Source organism: Euleptes europaea, chromosome 10, assembly GCF_029931775.1.
Source record: "Euleptes europaea isolate rEulEur1 chromosome 10, rEulEur1.hap1, whole genome shotgun sequence".
Lineage (NCBI taxonomy): Eukaryota > Metazoa > Chordata > Lepidosauria > Squamata > Sphaerodactylidae > Euleptes > Euleptes europaea.
In genome coordinates, this window is record NC_079321.1 from 49699377 (window position 1) to 49719840 (window position 20464).

General features: G+C 46.0%; 1 protein-coding gene across 1 annotated transcript in view; it reads right to left on the bottom strand.

Moving 5' to 3' along the window:
- LCA5 (lebercilin LCA5) overlaps positions 1–11773 on the bottom strand; it is a 33137-nt gene extending 21364 nt beyond the window's left edge. Inside the window, exons 1-5 of the mRNA XM_056856184.1 lie at positions 11584–11773; positions 9365–9882; positions 8131–8268; positions 7090–7177; positions 5552–5700 (exon numbers count right to left, since the gene is read on the bottom strand). Of these exons, the coding sequence (XP_056712162.1) occupies positions 5552–5700; positions 7090–7177; positions 8131–8268; positions 9365–9882; positions 11584–11773 (1083 nt within the window). The remainder of the gene's footprint in view (positions 1–5551; positions 5701–7089; positions 7178–8130; positions 8269–9364; positions 9883–11583) is intronic.
- Positions 11774–20464: the final 8691 nt, after the last annotated feature.

Consider the following 20464-nt stretch of genomic DNA (forward strand, 5'->3'; position numbering starts at 1 on the left):
GAAGGACCCTTCACGGTAAGTAAACAAGGGTCGTTCTCCACTGAGGGGAAGGCATCTTCAATTTGGGACCTCCAAGAGCTGTCCATTTCTATCGGGTGGGAGCTTTACTCAGAAGCCACCTGCTGGAGGATTCTCCTCCCAAAAGCTGCATCTGCTGACGAAAAGGTGTTTATCCTATAGTGATGAACAAAGGTGGAAATCAAAGTCCAGCCTTACAAATGTCTTCAACCGAAGTCTGGCTCCCAAAGGCTGCAGAAGTGACCAAACTACGGATGGAATGGGCTGTGATCCCATCGGGAACTGGAATACTGCTAGATTTATATGCCTGTACAATGCACTGTCTGATGACTTGACTGACGGCTGACTTCAACAGCTTATTACCTTTGTTAGATGGCGCAAGTGAGATAAACATGGTCTCGGTCTTTCTGATCGGCTTTGTACGGGCAATATAAAAATTTAGCGCCCTTCTTACATCTAGCGTGTTCCAGTCTTTTTGTTTTGCCCAAGCTGGATTTGGGCAGAAGGACAGAAGCTGTAACTCTTGACTCCGGTGGAAGAGAGTATTCATCTTGGGGACAAATGTTGGATCGGGACGGAGGACAACTTTGTCTTTGTGGAAGATGCACAAACCTTTGTTAATGGACAGAGCCCCCAGTTCCAAGACCCTCCAAGCTAATGTCACAGCGACTAAGAACAGGGTCTTCATCCTGACCACAGCCAAGGCAGCTTCTCTAAGCGGTTCGAATGGGGCCTTTGTCAGGGCAGACAGCACTACGTGTAAATGCCACATTGGAAACCGGTGTATTGTGGCTGGCAAAATCTGAGTTGCTTCCCTCAGGGAGGTTCTGATGTGAGGGTGTTTTGATAGTTCGAAAAATCTAGCTGCGTGATCACCATCGCAATTGCTGCCACCTGTCGCTTTAGGGTGGCGGCCCTGAGTTTTTGATTGAGACCCTCCTGTAGGAAAGATAGGATCTGAGAAGTTTTAGGATTAAGAGTATCAATGTTCTTCCTCCTGCTCCATCTAACAAAAGCCTTCTATGAACAGTTATAAATTCTCTTAGTGGATGGCCTTCTCACCTACATCATTGTGCCCACGACGTCCATGCTGTAACCCGAATCTAGGAGCCGCTTCCTTTCAAGACCCAGGTGGTCAGCTTCTACCAGCCTGGGTCTGAGTGGTGTAGAGGGCTCTGGGACAACAGGTGTGGTTGAACAGGTAGCAGCCACGGATCACGGACCAATAGTTCTCTCAGAGCCGGGTACCAGGGTCTTTGGGGCCAGTCTGGTGCTACTAGGATCACCAACACCCTCTCCTTGAGGAATTTTCGTATAACCCATGGCAGCAATGGCAGGGGTGGAAAGGCGTAAAGGGTGCCCTTTGGCCATGGGCTTAGGAGTGCATCCGTCTGTTCCGCCCTCGTGTTATAAAACCTGGAGTAAAACCTTGGGAGTTGGTTGTTGTTGCTGGATGCAAACAAGTCCACGCTTGGGGCTCCCAGCCTCTTGGTGATCTCCCGGAACACACCTCTGTCGAGGGACCATTCCCCTTCATCGAGCTGCTGTCGACTCAGCCAGTCGGCTTCGCTGTTGAGTATCCCTCAGATGTGTTCCGCCGTTATGGATTTTAGATACTTTTCTGCCAAGCTCTGATGGGCTCCACCTTCCTGTGTAGTCTGGACGATCTGGAGCCCCCTTGCTTGTTCAAGTGCCCTTTTGTGGAGATGTTGTCCATGCACACTAGGAGATGGTGGCCTTTCAAGAAGGACTGGAACGCGTGTATCGCCTTCTGGACCGCCCTGATTTCCAGTACGTTTTTGTGAAGGTTCTTCTCCTGTGGCGACCAGGTGCCCTGAGCCATGCGTCCCTCCAGAGTGGCTCCCCAGCCCACCAGGCTGGCATCTGTGAAGAAGCAGTTCCTCGTGGAAGAACTCCAGGTGTCTCTGCAATTTGCAAGATTTGGTCCACCATCTGAGGCTTGATCTCACTTGGTGAATGATGAGAACTGACATCACCTCCTTCGTCAGGATCTGCAACGGAAGGGGCAAAGGAGCCATTGGAGTGGGCTGGCATGAAAGCGAGCCCACAGAATGCATCCAATGCTAGCAATCATCAGGCCCAGGAGACAGGCCAGGACCATCAGTTGGGCCGACACAGTCGTAGAAATTTCCTTGGACAGGTTAGATATGGAAGAGAGTCGGTGTTGTTTGTGGTGTTGATGACCACTCCCAGATGGAGGATACTCTGCTGGGGTGTCCCAGTTGATAAGGTAGCCATGCACTGTTAAGGCTTGAATCACTCTCTCTCTGTGTACTATGGCCAAACTCTTGGACGGGGCACTGATGAGGATGTCGTCCAGGTAGGGAAACAGCTGGAGACCTTCCATGTGTAAGTGTGCTATCAGTGTCACCAGTACTTTGGTGAACACCCGTGATACTGAAGCGAGGCCAAAGGGAAGGGCCCGGAACTGGTAATGCTTCCTCTGACAGATATTTCCTGTGAGTAGGGTGTATTAGCACATGAAGATAAGCCTCTGTTCGGCCTATTGAAGTTAAGAATGAATGGGGGCGGAGAGCTTTGAGGATAGATCTCAGCGTTTCCATTCAAAAATGTTTCTTGATGATGAAACGATTTACAAATTTGAGATCCAGTATGGCTCTCCAGTCCCCATTTTTCTTGGGGACTGTAAAAAATATGGAATAGACTCCCCGGTGGCGTTCTTCCGATGGCACTGGTTCCACAGCTTTTATCTGCAGCAGATGTTGTATGGCCTTTACTGTCCTTAGTTGTTTTTCTCGTCTGTGGGACAAAGGGGATAGGATTAATCTGTTTGGGGGGGAGAAGACTTCGGAATTCTATAAAATAGCCAGATTGGATTAGGTGTTTAACCCACAGGTCCGGCTGGAGCACCTCCCATTGGTGATGGAAAAGCTGCAGTCTTCCCCCGATGTCCACCAGTATGGCGTCACTGCTTGAAAGTCTTTTGCTGTTTGTCACCTTTGGTATTGTTATTGTTGCTGCGTCCATTGGAATTTGAGAACCTATTGAATCAGTTTCCACCTTGAAAAAATCCCCTCCCACTAGACCACCTACCTCTTCTCTGGTCTTGCCTGTGCCTAGAGAGGGTATGGTATGATCGAAAGCAGGGAAACGATGAAGATGTTGATCTCCCGCCTCTCCTGACTTTGGCATGGCCTTTTTCTTATCTCTCGTTTCAACTAGTATTTTGTCTAGTGCATCACCCACAAGGTGCCCCCCCCCCCGGAAAGGATATGCATGACTGTGCTCTTTGAGTTATATCTGGCAGCCCAAGCCCTGAGCCAAAGTGCACGTCTGGTGGCAGTAGATGATGCCAAGGCTCAAGCTGCAAAGGTAATTGAATCTAGGGTGGCATCGGCCATGAAATTTGTGGCCTTCAGAACTCTACTGAACCTTTCTACCACCTTCCTGTTCTCGTTGGGAACCAACTGGATTAGCTTTTTTAACCAAATCAGGGAAGCTCTGGCAAAGATAGATGCAGTTGCTGAAGCCTGCACTGCTAAGGCTGCAGCTTCGTGTGTCTTTCTGCATGTGAAATTGGCCTTCCTGCCCCATGGGTCTTTAATGGTACTCATGCCATCATCAGAGATCGGCTCTGCAGACTGCAGAGCTGCGACTGGCGCATCTACCAGGGGAACTTTAAGTAATTCCATGGCTTTGGGGTCTAAGGTATAAAACTTTTTAACGTTAGCATGGAACTGGTGATTTGAAGTGGGTTTCTCCCACTCAGCAGTCAATAACTTTCTGAAGTAAGCTGGAAAGGCGATCGTGATGGTTTGGTCCACCACCGCAGGAGTCGGGCGCAGGGAAATAGTCCTTGTGCTCCGTGGGACCGTACTGGTCCATGGGGTCTACAGTTTGGCACAGTTGCTGATTAAGACATCTGAGGGCCTCCTTGTGTCTCCCGCGCTCTGTCAAAGCCATCCCTGGCTCGTCGGAGCACTTCCACGGCTTCCTCAGGCGGCTGCACCATTTTCAAGCCCTTTTGCCGTGGCTCGCTCAGCCGGGTCTTCTTGGCTGCGCCCGACTCCTCCTGGCCTGCGCTTTTGGCAAAACCGCGGCTGCCAGAATCAATCGGAGCATCGTCTTGCTCCGAAGTGAGTTGTCCATCATCGTGTTCTTCCTCTGAGAGGAAGTCGTCCTCCCGTCCTTGAGTTGTGCCTGCCATTTTGTCTCCTCACAATAATTTTTTTTTAAGTAGGAAACATCAAGGGAATTGGGTGATTAGTAAGGCGGGTTGACAAGTGGGGAGGATAAGGAAGAGAAAGAGAGAGAGTAAAGATTTTAATCTGAGGAAAAATTGCTGTGCACAGCTGCTGGCAAGCTTGCACTCCCCGGCGACGCAGGAAGAAAAACTGAGGAGTGGTTTCCCGCCCATGGAACAGGAAACGGAAATTCCTTCCTGCCTCCCCGGGCAAGCAGCGAGAACCACCCAAATTGAAGATGCCCATCCCTCAGTGGAGAAAGAAAAAGAAAAACTATATTTTTTCCTTCCTCTTCACCCTTTTGAATTTCTTTCCCTTTGTGATCCCTGAACAGGAGAGCAGTGCCATAAGGCTCCTTGTTCATGCCTATTGATCCTGGAGCAGAATATTCTTGCTCAAAACTGGGGAATATACTTGAGCATTGTATTGCAGGTTCCCACATGACATAAATATTTCAGGCTCATTATTAGCGAAAGGACAAACAGTCTAAAGTCACACTTCCAAGTTGTCACCATACATTCAACATACACAAGAATAGCATTGCCTATGGGATAGATCCAGTAATCTGTGGAGACAAGAACTGTAGATCTTTGCTGCATATATTTATTTAAATAAACTGTACTTAACTTTGTAACACAGGGTTGTCAAACATATGGCCCATGGGCCTAACCAGGCCCCTTGAAAGCTGTTATTTGGCCTGCGAGGCAGCCACCATCCCTTTCTCGATCTGGGCTGGAGAGCCCGCTGAAAGCTCATCAGCTGAGGCAGCCACCCTCCTACTCTCATCTGGGCTGGGGAGCCTGCTGTGGGTTCGCCAGCTGAGGCAGCCACCCCGCCCTGATCTGGGCTGGCGAGGAATGACCCAATCTGACCAAATGACATTTCTGTCATATCTGACCCTCGTAAAAAATGAGTTCAACACCCCTGCTGTAACAGATATTTTTGAGGAAAGTTTATTCCCAGGGTTCTGGGATTTTTGCGAGACTGCAGTGGGGAGAGGGAAAGGGACAGAATCACTCTCTCTTCCCTCTTCTGTAAGCAGAGCTGTGCTAACAGATGAGGCAGCAAGGGCAGTCCCGTTTCCCACCCCCTCCACTGCACCTTCTAGACTCACATCCATGCAGGTGCTGCGACCCTGGGATTAAAATCTTCCAGGACTGGAAAAAACTGCTGGGTGAAAGGAACATAAGAAAGAGTCATGACTATGAGACCTTCTGCTGCCAGGTCACTGGATCCAACCTTGTAGTAGGAACTTACCCCTTATTATTTTGAGAACAACTTACTTTTAAAATGCACACCAAACTCACCATTTTGATATGTACGTCTTCTTTATTTTCCTGTGAAACAGGATCAGAAATAAAATCTGGTGGAGGAGGAAATTCTACAGGGGAGAAATAGCCAGAGGTTTGTGCTCCATTTGCTGTCTGTTCCTCTCTTATAGTGTCCCCATTCACAGCTGTAATAAATACACCCAATGTGAGCAGTCTTTTAAAACATTCTTAAACAGATGTTTAAATCAATCTTATAAAGTGAAACCCAGTTACTCCCTTATTCATCTGACTAAATTAAACATACACTAAACATAGGATCTTTATTGGTTCTTGTAGGTTATCCGGGCTGTGTAACCGTGGTCTTGGAATTTTCTTTCCTGACTACATATTACTCTTCCTACACACTTGACACTGAGAGACACTGTCCTTCAGTGTTACTCCTCTGAAGATGCCTGCCACAGCTGCTGGCGAAAATTCCAAGACCACGGTTACACAGCCCGGATAACCTACAAGAACCAATGAACTCTGACCGTGAAAGCCTTCGACAATAGGATCTTTATGTTAGGAACTGTGAAATGAAATCTTGACTTACAAAAGGAAAAGTTACAGATCTTCATGAAGGTTTTATGTAACTGAGCATTGAGAACAATAAGAATTAAACATTTAAAAGCTTCTTGGCATCTCACTGACTGGCATTCCACTACACAGAGCCAAAGTAAGTAAGAAAACTATGAAGTGTGCATTTGCCATATAATCTCTTATTTGAATTTTGAAACATACAAATTCAGGCTTATGAACTGATCTTTCAATCAATCCAAAGCACCTTGGGTAAGTGAATGACAGCTGGAATGTATTTACACACATGCATGCAAATACAATACAAAGAGGCATATTTTTTAACGTTAACAATTACAGTGTGGCTACCATTGTCTGTTAGCATTTATCCTGTAGTCAGTTCTATACAAGAAGTAGGAAGTATATCATATCTTCTTCCAAGGAATAAGCATGCACTTGCTTTTCATCTGTAACACAGACATGGCATGTCTTTCGTATTCCTATAAGACAATAATTTTTGGGAGAAACTGCATTTTCCCCAGCAGACGGCACAAGTATTTCCATTGCAGCTACTTATGCTGTTGTGCATATGTCTTGAAGCTCTACAAATCAGGGCCTGTGATACTGCTAGTCATGGGTTATCCAATTCTGCTTCTTCCTACCATACTTGAAACATTTTGATTTGATTTTATTAAAATAGCATTTGCATTATATAAAGAACATTCAATTCAAAACAATGTTACTCACAGCTAAATTTACCAAAATGGTGCCGCTCCTATCAAATTTATATACATAAATAATGATCTCACCAAATGAACTTCCATTGCACTTTTTGGGATAGCAAGCTGACTATTAATTCAAAGCTGTTCTGTATTTATGGATGGTAATTTGATGTTTTGGGATAGCCAGATATTCAAGGTAGTATGCATATCAGTGCAGAAAATTTTTAAAAGCTGAACAATGAAAGTGTCTGATCAAAATTCAAGAAAGTACAGAAAGCATTTTCAGAAAATGATTACCTTTTTTTCTTGGTGTAATACTGGCTGTAGGTTTTGCCATTCTTCTATAAGCATAGATATTTGTTGCATCTAGTTGTCTCTGTGTGTCCTAAAAATAAAACAGAGGCAGCAAGGAGTAAGTTTTCAAAAGGCTACTCAATTATTTTATTTAAAATTCCATGTTATTTGTTTCACAAAATTCCAATGGACAAAGTTCAAGGATGTACGCATGTTACTTGCTTTTCAGAACTGCCTCCTTGATTAAAACACAGAGGCAACTGGGTGTGCCAAATGATTGTATTTGCATAGAATATGAGCAATCTTTGGTGCCATTAAGAGTGTTAAGTGCAACATATATTACAAACGTCTTTGCAAGATCCAATACATGGGAGGAAGATGTGATGGCGGAAATGCCTTATGGCTATCTTCCATCTGCTGAGAGAACAGAATTGCAATCTCATCCCCTGGCCTAGCAGGACTTCTTATTCCCATGTGGAGTACAAAATGTCATGACGGTACTGCCCAAGACAATTCTTGCCCTTATACTGTCTCTTCCCAAAACATCTCACTCCAACACTCTCTGGACAGATCACTGTTAACAGATTGCAGCAGCCAGATAAAAACATGCTGCAACCCTGATGAAGCAGCTCATAGTCCACCAGTTGCCCATCACCATCCTACAAAATACTAACATACTAGCCATTAAATCTTCCATTTAAAGATTTAAAAGAAACAAGAATATTTTCACTGATTAGCAATTATGTTTTTTATGAGGCATAGGTCTATCAGTGGCTTCTAGCCATAGTGGCTAAAATGGACCTGCATATTCAGAAGCAGTGAACCTCTGAATCCCAGTACCAGGACATAACATCAGGCAAAGGCCTTGGCCTCTACAGCCTGTTGTTGGCCCTCCATAATAACTGGTGGGCCACTGTGTGAGACAGGATGCTGGACTAGATGGATCACTGGTTTGATCCAGCTGTGCTCTTCGTTTGTACTTCTAACTGCTAACTCATTACCATTGGAAAAAATGTTTTAGATTTAAAAAAATGCAATTTTTACCTTTACTTTTTGACTTAGTCGTTTGATTTCCTCTTGCAAACCATTATTTCTTTCTTCAAACTCATGGGTTTTCTTTTTCTGAGAATTTAACTCTCTCTGGAGACTATTTGTGGTAAGGCCAAGGTTTCTTTCCAAGTCCTAAAATGCAATATATTGGAAACATTCGTTTTTGAAAACATTATGTATTTATGAAGTAGACAAAATCAAGACATTATCACTTTTTTTGTTTTTTTTAAGTGAAATGTTTTTTTGTTTTAAGACGCCTTCCAGTCATGATCTAAAAATATAAAATATCTACTATGAATAATATTTCAGCAGCAGCTTTAGAACACAAGTTGATTTGGTCCTATTGCAACCCACTTTCCCCCCTTCCAAGGTTCAGCAAACCCCTGGAACAGCAGAGTGGGGGTCTGCAATGGGAGGTGGAGAAATCAGTGGAAAGGCCACCCCTACCCCCATCCAGCAGAATGCTCTTCCACTGGTAGAAAAGAAGTGGTTGATACAATCCGATAAACTGAACTGATTTTCACAATAATTCATTTTAATCATGCTGAGCCACAGTATTTCATGAACATTACACTTCCAGGTCATGCATAGATTCACTGGTTAGCCCTGAGAAAATCAGAGCTCGAAACCAGGACAGTATCACTTTTTGCTACAACGAACAGAAGTAGCCAAACACAGAAAAATAGGGAGCCAAATGAACAAAAGAACAGGTGTTTATTTGGAGACGACAGAAAGCTTTTGTATGGGTAGTTCTCTAGACTTTTTTTTCTACTAACATTTGCTCTCTACACACACGAGAACATCTTGTTGGATCCTTGCTGTAGAAAGTGATTATACATGCAAATGTCTACAGAACCATGAAAATGTTTATGGTATAAAAAGTACAGGATGAGAAAATGGTGATTTATTTAATTTGTTAATCAAGACTGAAATTACTGTTAACAGGTTTTGGGGGAAAAATAGATGGGGGAAGGGTAAAAGAGTACGGGTGACATCTAAAAGTAAATAAACCTACCAGGTTGGTACAGAATTTAAAGGGACCTACCTGAATGCTTATGGCCTTCCTTTACTTTAGAGATTTAATTTGAGGAATCAGGATCTGCTGTAATTATTTATGTTTGGTTTCCTTCTTTGTTATAAAATTTGTCAATAACTGTTTGAATACAGGTAGTACTACACAATGAGAAACTCCACTGATTTTATATTACAAATGGTTTTAATACCACACCTTAATTCTTTTATTGTTGTCATCCAGCTGGCTCTCCAGTAAAGCTACCTTCTTTGCCAGCTCCTTACGTTCAGGGAGGTGCTTTTCTTCTGCAAGTCTTCTCAGTTTCTGCAAGGCACTTTTGGCTTTGTACAGTTCCTCTTGTGAACTCTTTAACTTCCTTTCAGATGTTTGTACTTTTTCTTGTGATTTTCTTAAGTGCTCCTTTAGTACTCGAATCTCATTGTCATGCCGTGTCACTAGCTGAGAGATTTCATTTTCTGTGTCTTCATACTTGCGGAGGGCTTTCTCACATTTGCGCTGAAGCTGTTTTAGTGTGCTGTTTTCTTTTTCCACTTCATCAAGTTTTGCCCTTAGTTCGGTCACTTCATTACGATACTCTTTGTGTTTCAGCAGTCTGGTCGAAAGCACTTGTTTTGTAACAAGATTGATATCTTTGCTGGGAGAGTCCCTGATGAGGCTCTGGGAGCAAAAGCCTTTTTTGCTCTGGACATATCTAGAGGCAGTATGTTTAAAGGCTAGACAAACAAAGCACAGTAACGAAGTATTATTACTATGAAAATCAGAACACAGCTATTAAATATCTCAGTTGCACAGGACTCTTCTTCGAAGAGAAGGTCTCTAACATATTGTTCTGGAGTATCTGCAATGCATGCCACTGTTTTTTGCAGAACCATTATTTGTTTAATGCCCGTTCCGGGGTGTTCTGGAAGCATTTTGGCCTGGAAAGAGTTAATAAATGTGTGCTCTCTCCGCAATTTTATTTCTAAAATACTGTTTTGGAGTATCTACAATGCATGCCAATGTTTTTTGCAGAACTATTATTTGTTTAATGCCTGTTCCTGGCCGTTCCGGCTTTTACCCTGTTCCCATACGTCAGTGGTCGGCAAACCGCGGCTCCCGAGCCGCATGCGGCTTTTTGGCCCCTTGAGTGCGGCTCCCCGCCTCCCCACCCCCCATCCGTCGGCTGAGCGGCTCCTCCGCATCCCCGCGCCCAGCCAGGCAGAGGTGCCGCGCTCCCGCCGGGCTCCAGCGCGCCCCAGGCGGGAGGAGCCAGCAGGCGAGCGGGAGGCGGTGCCCCCCTCCCCCGGCCTCCCCTCCTCTCTCTCTCTCTCTCTCCAGCAGGGAGGGATCAGAGGCGGCGGGGAGAGGTGGCGGCCGGCAGCCCAGGCTGCTGCAGCAAGGGGGGGCTGCGCGCCCCATGCGCTCCCCCCACCGCCGCCTCACCCAACCAGCCCGGGAGGAGCCAGCAGGCGAGCGGGAGGAGGTGCCCCCCTCCCCCGGCCTCCCCTCCTCTCTCTCTCTCTCTCTCTCTCTTCGGCGGGGAGGGATCAGAGGCGGTGGGGAGAGGCGGTGGCCGGCCGCCCAGGCTGCTGCTGCAAGGGGGGGAGAGGCAGGCTCCGCCTCGCGCTGGGCAGGAGTGGGCTGCGCGCCCCGTGCGCTCCCGCCGCCGCTGCCTCGCCCAGCCGGCCCAGGAAGGAGGGGAGGCCGGCGGCAGTGGGGCGTGGGGTTGGGGGGAGATAGCGGCGGTGACAGGGCGCGATTTGCACGAGATCGCTCCGGAGGCATAGAGTCGGTGGCTGCTGTGTAGGGGCTGAATGAGAGATACAGCATTTGTTGAGGGCAGGCAGACACTGGGGCTCCTTCTACCCCCCTCCCATTGCTAACCTAGTAGCAAAATCTCAGTTGCAGGAGTTGGGCGACCCTAATGGTGTCATTTATGTTGATGGGACTTAATAAAAGCGAGCTGAAGGCTCCATAAATAACTGCAGGGTGGGGGAAATGATGGGGAAAGCATGCTGATTTCCTGCCCCCTCTTTCTTCTCCCTTTATTTGTTTAGGTGGCTCTCAAAAGAAATCTCAATCGTTGTACTGTTGATATTTGGCTCTGTTGACTAATGAGTTTGCCAACCACTGCCATAAGTAGTGGGGACAGAATTGCTGAGATAGAACAATTGCTATAAGCTTTACACTCTACACATTAAATACATGTAACTCTTTAGGGTGCAAGAGTACATTTGTGCTTGCAACATAATTATGAGGACAATGACAGCCACAGGAAAATGTACTTACGTCCCTAATTAAATTATGTTTTTATCTTAATTTATAGGCAACTGCTACATTTTAGTCCAAACTAATATTGGCAGATCTGTTGATCCATCTTTCAGTGGAATTTTGTAAAAGTTTAGAGTTTTGATATAAATTAGAAAGCTCCTTACCTTCGCAATGTACAAAACTCTTCAAATTCTGTGCTTTATGACTTTCTCCACTATTCGTAGATTGAGTGCTGAGTAGTGTTGGTGAGTAGTCAGAGGCACAAGAATCACTATCACCCAAATAGCAGGAGCAGCTTTTATCGTCAGATTTTTTGTTCTTTTCAGAATCTAGGCTACTTCCTGTTTCATCCATTTTAAACTTATTAAATTGAAGACTTTGCCTTCAGGATTAATTCAGAGGAACTGCTGTTTTCTTGCCAGTTCTTCGCAATCAGTAGCTATCAGAATCCACAATTCTCTCTGAATTTATAAGGGAAAAATATGATCATAGTTTAGCTTTGCATCTTATAAACAATAAAAGTATTCTAAAAACATATGGTGCCCTGACCTCGATGGCCCAGGCTAGCCTGATCTCATCAGATTTCAGAAGCTAAGCAGGGTTGGGCCTAATTAGTAATTGGATGGGAGACCTCCAAGGAATTCCAGTATGGCTATGCAGAAGAAGGCAATGGCAAACCAACTCTGTAAGTCTTTCAGCATGAAAGCCCTATGGGGTTGCCATAAGTCGGCTGCAACTTGATGGCACTTTAAAAAGGTAAAGGTCCCCTGTGCAAGCACCAGGTCATTCCTGACCCATGGGATGACCCATGGTGTGACGTCACATCCCAACGTTTACTAGGCAGACTTTGTTTAAGGGATGGTTTGCCAGTGCCTTCCTCAGTCATCTTCCCTTTACCCCCAGCAAGCTGGGTACTCATTTCACCAGCCTCGGAAGAATGGAAGGCTGAGTCAACCTTGAGCAGGCTACCTGAAACTGACTCCCGTTGGGATCGAGCTCAGGTCGTGAACAGAGCTTGGACTGCAGTACTGCAGCTTACCACTCTGCGCCACTGGGCTCCTTTGATGGCACTTTACACACACACAAACATACAGTAACTCAGGATTTCTCTATGTAACATAAACTAAGACTTTGTGTCAGACTTATCATTGAGATTTGAGTCCAGAGCAGCTTACAGACCAACAAGATTTGCAGAGCATAAGCTCTCAAGAGTTAAAACTCCCTTTGACAGATATTGGGGAGCTTTGACTCTCAAAAGCTTATACTCTCAAAATTTTATTGGTCTCGAAGGTGCTACTGGACTCAAATCTAGCTGTTCCACTGTAGACCAAAATATGTTTCGTTGTATGACAGAAAAACTGCATATACAGGAGATTCATGTCACTCTCTTCAATGGTGGTGGTTGAATTCATTTCATAACCAGCTGCTTTCTCTGCGGGCTCCAAGATTCTGTTAAATGGAACTTTTTAAAACAATAATGACATTATGAGAAACTGGGGTTTATGTTAGGGTTAGAGGTAAGCTTTTTGTTGTAGTGACAGCAACCAGTGTCATTGTCATATTCATTTATATACTACAACACTTTTGTCACAAGAGACTGTGAAAAGGTTAGGATTAGGCTTTGTGGTAGCAATAATTAGAACAATATGGTCATTGAACTATGAAACCCTGAAGGCTAAAAAAATGCCTGATTCCTAAATCTGTCCTGGCCTGTATTGTTGTTGCTAGAGCTATCCTACCTAAATTTGTCTAATCTTTTAAAATGGCCATCTAAATTAGTGAACAGTCTCCCAATGAATCCTTAAAAATGCTGCATTAAGAATGCTCTGCACCTGATGTGCTTATCAGGTGTTATCCTGCATATTTTGTTTGCCAAAGAATGTACAATATGTGTTTTTATTGATAAATCAACTATATATACACCACAGATGGTTCAATGCTGAAATCTGAACAACACTGCCTAAAACCGGGGTTCTAACAAGGGGGGAATTCCCCCCAGGGGGGAATTTTAGGGTTCCGGGGGGGGATTTGGACCACTGTTCAGCAAAGTGTGATGTCCTGTAGATTATGTGCAATCTGTAAAATTGCACTGTTTCTTTTTTATTTTTTAGTTAGACTATCTTGGGAAGAAGAAGAGTTGGTTTTTATATGCCGACTTTCTCTACCACTTAAGGGAGACTCAAAACTGGCTTGCAATCACCTTCCTTTCCCTTCCCCACAACAGACACCCTGTGAGGTAGGTGGGGCTGAGAGAGTATGACTGGCCCAAGGTCACCCAGCTGGCTTAGTGTGTAGGAGTGGGAAAACAAATCCAGTTCACCAGATTAGCCTCCACCACTCATGTGGAGGAGTGGGGAATCAAACCCTGTTCTCCAGATCAGAATCCACTGCTCTTAACCACTACACCATGCTGGCTCTCTGGGGAAGGGGGGAATTATATTCTGAACAACGGTGAAAGGGGGGAATGGAGCAAAAAAGGTTGAGAACCACTGGCCTAAAATATATAGTTTTGGATACATTTTAAAGAACAGAGAATGTCTCTCTCATATTCCAATCATCTACCTAACTGCCTCTATCGAGCATCACAGGAGACTAACTTCCAGAGCAGTTTGATTTTCAGAGTATGGTTTCTCAACTGCATTAACGTTTACAAACCAATTAATTCCCATCTTTTCATGCCAACTGTCAACCTGGCCTTACCATATGCAACAGTAGCAGAAGTCACCTTTATGACCTCCTGCACATTCTGACTACAAACCAGAACACATTTAATCTCAAAGAGCTTCACCAAAGTCCCACTGAACTATCTTCAACTACTCCACAATATATGGCTTGATAATTACAACCCTGGTGTCTCGATTGGCAAGTTTTGGAAAACTATTTTAGGCAGTATTATAAATTCTGGTTTCAGCACTGAACCAGCTGTACAAACTAAAATGTCCTTGAAAGTAAGTTTATTCGAAAGAGAAAAAAGAAACTCCAATTAGAATATACTGTTTAAGCACAAGAAAAGCACAGTACAGTATGTGATCAAAAAGAGTCCTTAGAAGAGAGCTGTTGAACATTACTGTATCACAAAACAGTTGTTACATTACTGTAGCATTGCATAAGACCTACTGATGCAAATGCTCAAATATTTCCTGAAAAGGATCTACAACAGCCCTTTTAACTCCCCCCCTAGATTTTATAAATTAGGAACTTTATTTCCCCACATAAAATCAAGTACTTCTCTGCCAAGTTTCATCCTCTTGGTACCCAGCCAATTTGTAAAGTAATTTCATCAGACTAAAGAAGTGCTGTTCATTTTAGAGGCTAATGAATTGCTTTGAAATCTGAGTTACTTCAGCAAGTATAAGAACTTTTATAATTAAGAAACTTTTTGGTTCATTGCCTTTAACTATCATGGAACACTTTCATTTAATTATGAAGCCACTTGAATTTCAACACACGTAAGCTAAATCTTCAAGGTTATCTACATTTCCTTGACAATTTTGATAACATTATTCAAAATTCAAGTCCTTTACAGACTTTCTTGGCAGTAATAAATCCACTTTTCTCATTGGCTTCATTTTCCAACGCATGTTCAAAGCTGGCAGAGAGCATGAAGTGCTCAGACTGATGTTTTCAGGTAACTGCAGTTCAGGATTTCGGTAATGAACTAAGTAGTCTTATTGTTTACTTATAAATAATTCCTATGAATTTTAATTGGGCTTACTTCTTAGGAGAGTCTCAGCCTTAACTGAGCAATTCTATACAATTCTATTCATAAATCCACTGAAATCGATGAATGGACAGCACTGAGAGTCAGGTGCAATAGAAGAGGACATCTTACTGTCCCCATAAACACCTATAGAGGAGTTAGGCAGGGCTATTAAATCGCCCCCCTGCTATTCAGCTATTATATAAATAACATAGTCAGTTCCTTGAACACACCGGATTTACATCCACCAGATTTACAGCCCCTCCCAAACAGATGCTGTACCACTGATCCACAGCCCCTGCCAAGGAGATGCTCCACCCTTGATCCACAGTCCCTGCCAAGCAGATGCTCTACCACTGATCCACAGCCCCTGCCAAGCAGATGCTCTCCCCCTGATACACAGCCCCTGCCAATGAGATGCTCTCCCCCTGATCCCCAGCCTCTGCCAAGCAGGTGCTCTACCACTGATCCCCAGCCCCTGCCAAGGAGATGCTCTCCCCCTGATCCACAGCCCCTGCCAAGGAGATGCTCTTCCACTGATCCCCAGCCCCTGCCAAGCAGATGCTCTACATCTGATCCACAGCCCCTGCCAAGGAGATGCTCTCCCACTGATCCCCAGCCCCTGCCAAGCAGATGCTCTCCCACTGATCCACAGCCCCTGCCAAGCAGATGCTCTCCCACTGATCCCCGCCCCTGCCAAGCAGATGCTCTCCCACTGATCCACAGCCCCTGCCAAAGAGATGCTCTCCCAGTGATCCACAGCTCCTGCCAAACAGATGCTCTCCCACTGATCCACAGCCCCTGCCAAGCGGATGCTCTACACCTGATCCACAGCCCCTGCCAAGGAGATGCTCTCCCACTGATCCACAGCCCCTGCCAAGGAGATGCTCTCCCACTGATCCCCAGCCCCTGCCAAGCAGATGCTCTCCCACTGATCCACAGCCCCTGCCAAAGAGATGCTCTCCCAGTGATCCACAGCTCCTGCCAAACAGATGCTCTCCCACTGATCCACAGCCCCTGCCAAGCAGATGCTCTCCCACTGATCCACAGCCCATGCCAAGGAGATGCTCTACACCTGATCCACAGCCCCTCCCAAACAGATGCTCTCCCACTGGTCCACAGCCCCTGCCAAGGAGATGCTCTCCCTCAGATCCACAGCCCCTGCCAAGGAGATGCTCTCCCACTGATCCCCAGCCCCTGCCAAGCAGATGCTCTCCCACTGATCCACAGCCCCTGCCAAAGATATGCTCTCCCAGTGATCCACAGCTCCTGCCAAACAGATGCTCTCCCACTGATCCACAGCCCCTGCCAAGGAGATGCTCTCCCACTGATCCACAGCTCCTGCCAAACAGATGCTCTCCCACTGATCCACAGCCCCTGCCAAGCAGATGCTCTCCCACTGATCCACAGCCCCTGCCAAGGAGATGCTCTACACCTGATCCACAGCCCCTGCCAAGGAGATGCTCTCCCACTGATCCACAGCCCCTGCCAAGGAGATGCTCTCCCACTGATCCCCAGCCCCTGCCAAGCAGATGCTCTCCCACTGATCCACAGCCCCTGCCAAAGATATGCTCTCCCAGTGATCCACAGCTCCTGCCAAGGAGATGCTCTCCCTCTGATCCACAGCCCCTGCCAAGGAGATGCTCTCCCACTGATCCACAGCCCCTGCCAAGGAGATGCTCTCCCACTGATCCACAGCCCCTGCCAAGGAGATGTTGTCCCACTGATCCACAGCCCCTGCCAAGGAGATGCTCGCCCCCTGATCCACAGCCCCTGCCAAGGAGATGCTCTCCTCCTGATCCACAGCCCCTGCCAAGGAGACGCTCTACTGAAGTTTGCCAGCCGGCAGATCCAGTGGGGAGGGGCCGGCCAGGGGGCCCCAGAGTTTCAAATTGGGCCCCACTGGCTGGCCCTGAGTCTCATAGTTGCTGGGCCCGAGTTGCCTTGCTCTTGCATGAAGTTTTGGGTTTGCAATTTTGGGAGAGGGGAGACTGCCCACTGGGGATATCCAATCTTTTGTAAAAATAATTTGTAAGAATAATTCGTACAAACGATTGGATATATGTACAAGTCTCAGCAAATTTCTTACATACATGGTGGCAATGACCTGTTGGTCAAAATTCCTCAGGGAAAATCACAGCATAAAAGAATGGCAGGTGCTACACTCCACAGATCCTAAAGGCATTCTGCTGGGACCTGCTAATGATTATGTTATTCCCAAGTGTTGTCATATGGTGTCAGATGCATATAGTTGCCAAAACTGGTCAAATGCTGAGACTCTACCCTTTAAAAAATAGGCTAACATGATGTGGCAAATTACCAAAAGTTTCAAAATTAACTGAAATTATTATGATAAAAGAGATTTTAAACAACAAGAAGCAACTATTGAAGTTAACTAGAAACTTTCTTGAATTGTGGAAGAATAAAGAGGGGCCAGATATACACAAATCTTCATCTGATTGTGCTTTATGTAGTAGACAAAGTGGGGGAGAATCAATAATTTCCTGATACTTACATTGAGAACTGGGGGATAGAGACCTAAATATAATTCTCCAGCTCAAGCTCCAGTAAAAGCTTCGTTGATTTCTGTGAACTTCCACTGGTTCAGCAGCTTGAGGAGTAGATAAAATGTTTTGTGAGAAGCACTGAATTATTTTATGGCATATGAGTTAAAAAGTGACAATGGGTTTCCACCTTTAATTGTGGGTAAATAGCCAATAGTAAATAAATATAAATAAAGTTTCAAACTCAAAGGACTTCTTCAGGGGAAAAAAATGTACACACTTCCCTATAATATTAAGAGCAACCATAAACAATTCTACACAGAAGCCTACTACGTTGGTCTATTCAACAGGGCTTATTCCCAAGAAAGCGCTCTCAGGATTACACCCCAAGCAACTTGTGCTTTCAATGTTCATGCAACAACAGTTCTCCAAATATGAAAAAAATGTCTTCCTATCAAAATGTATCTGAAGAAGGGAGAAGAAGTGAAGCTGTGGTATCTGAAGTGAGCTGTGGCTCACGAAAGCTCATACCCTACCAGAAAATATTTTTGTTAGTCTTTAAGGTGCTACTGGACTCTTGCCCTTTTCTAACAAAATGTAGTACACATTTAATATAGCAGCAACTGTGCCAGCAAAAACTTGCCACTGACAAGTTGACCCTGCTGTCTAATTCACAGAACCTGAACAAGCTGCGCACTTAGCCAAAGTGGTAGCAAAATAAACACTTTAACCCTTTAATCAAACTTCCCGTAAAGAGTAAATACCCCCCACACATACACACCAGTTTTGAAGCTTTGCAGAACAAGGCAGAAACTGAGACTACCAAACAAGGCTATGAAGGGATTCCCTCCGCTGGCGGGTAACACACATGTGTGGGTAAACCCAAGGTTCAGCAGCCACAACGTTCACTGAGTTGACACTCTCTCCTTCGGAACAACCTGCCTCACAAAAGACAAAAACCGGCAAGACACAGGAGAGCTTTGCCGGATCCTGTTGTCTCCGTAAGGCGTTGTGTTGTCTTAGCAACTCCCCCAGAGGGCTTCTGCCAACACTCCAGAACAAACAGAGCGCATAATAGCAGAATTCTCAAAAGTGTTCCAAAGGCAACGGGTCACGAGCGCCATGTGCGCTGCACACAAATGCGTGAAGGGATTCCCTCAGCTGGCGGGTAACACACATGCGTGGGTAAACCAAGGTTCAGCTGCCACAATGCTCACTGTGGCCATTTATGCACGGGAGGTTTCGCCTTGGATTTGCCGCTCTCTAGATGCACCTTTCCCCCATCCCAATTCTCAAAACTCTACATGGGGGCTTATTGTTGAGTTTTGAGAATTTAGATGGGAAAATGGGCATCTAGAGAACGGCAAATCCAAGGCAAAACTTCCCGTGTATAAATCCCGAGTGAAACTCTCTCCTTCGGAACAACCTGCCTCCCAAAATAAATAAAATAAAAAAAGACACAGGAGAGCTTTGCTGGCTCTCGGGGCTACTTGGAGGAAGAGCAGAACTGTTTAGTTGTTCTCCTGCTCTTTCCCCCTGTCTCCTCACAATAACCCTGCAGGGTAGGAGTAATGGGGGGGGGGGAAGAGTCCAGACCAGCCGTGTACAACATGAAAAGCGGGGGAAGGGCGGCCGCTCGGGTGGGGGAAAGCCAGGGGCCATTTGCAACCGCTGGCTTGACACGGGGGAAAGCAAGCAGGATAAAGGGAAAGGGCAGCGCGAGGCGCGACCTCCGTGTCAATCTCGTCACAGGCAGCCCCCTCCATGACTGACCCCCCTACCTGTCGCCTCGGACAATGACACCCCCTCCCCCAACAGAATCCGCTTAAAGGGGCCGCCACCGCGTCCCGGGATATTTACGGCAGGTTCCAAGGTAACGGGATGAGGAGGAACAGGGCGGGGCTTAGGGAGGAGCTAGCTACCTCTCCTATTGGCTGCCAACCTTGCCAAGAGCCTCGCCGAATGGCCCAATCGTTGCCTACGCGTTGGCCGGAAGAGGCGGGCAAAGAACAAACCCTGGAGATGGAGAAGCTTCTAAGTGGGGCAGGAGCTGCTTAGGTAGAGATGCCCATTGGGCAGGACATTCCAAGAGGAGGGGAAGTCTCCAGACCCGATCGGAAGTGGGGGGGGGGGTTGTGATTGTGTTTGCAGGCTGTACTAAACTGTGTTGTCTTTTGTCACGTCAGCAAAGGTTTTTCCTGCTGCATTCACCGTCGTAAGTGCCTACCTGCCAGGTCTGTTATGCTGGGATGTACTAAAACGAAACGACAGGTTCGCCCATCAGAAACAATGGGAGAGGCTGCACAGCCCGTTTAAGATAATAGGAGCCTGGAGTGTCCATAGACTTGCATAGCTCCATTGAAACACATTACAGCACAGAGTTGCAAAGAAAATGTGGAATGGATTTTCCCGCAGGTGTCTAAGCCCAGATACACGACTCTGGGACTGGAATGACAGGCCCCCAAGTGGATTGATAGCCCCTGGGACTAGTACAAGTGTCCTGGGGCTGAAATGACAGCCCCCCTTCCCCCCGCCGTGGATTGACAACCCCTGGGACTAGCACAAGTGTCCCGGGGCTGGATTGACAGCCCCCCAAAGGGATTGACAGCCCCTGAGACTAGAACAAGTATTCTGTGGCTGCAATGACAGCCCCAGAAGTGGATTGACATCCCCTGGGATTTACCAAGAGTGCCTCTATTTATGGCTCCCCCCCCCTCCAAATTTATCCTTGCACCAGCAGCCTGCCTCAGTTACTTAAAGATAACTGATAAAGATAAAGATAACAAATATAGGAAGGCTTTTACCTTGACTAGGTGCACAGTTTTACCCTCTGCTATGTTA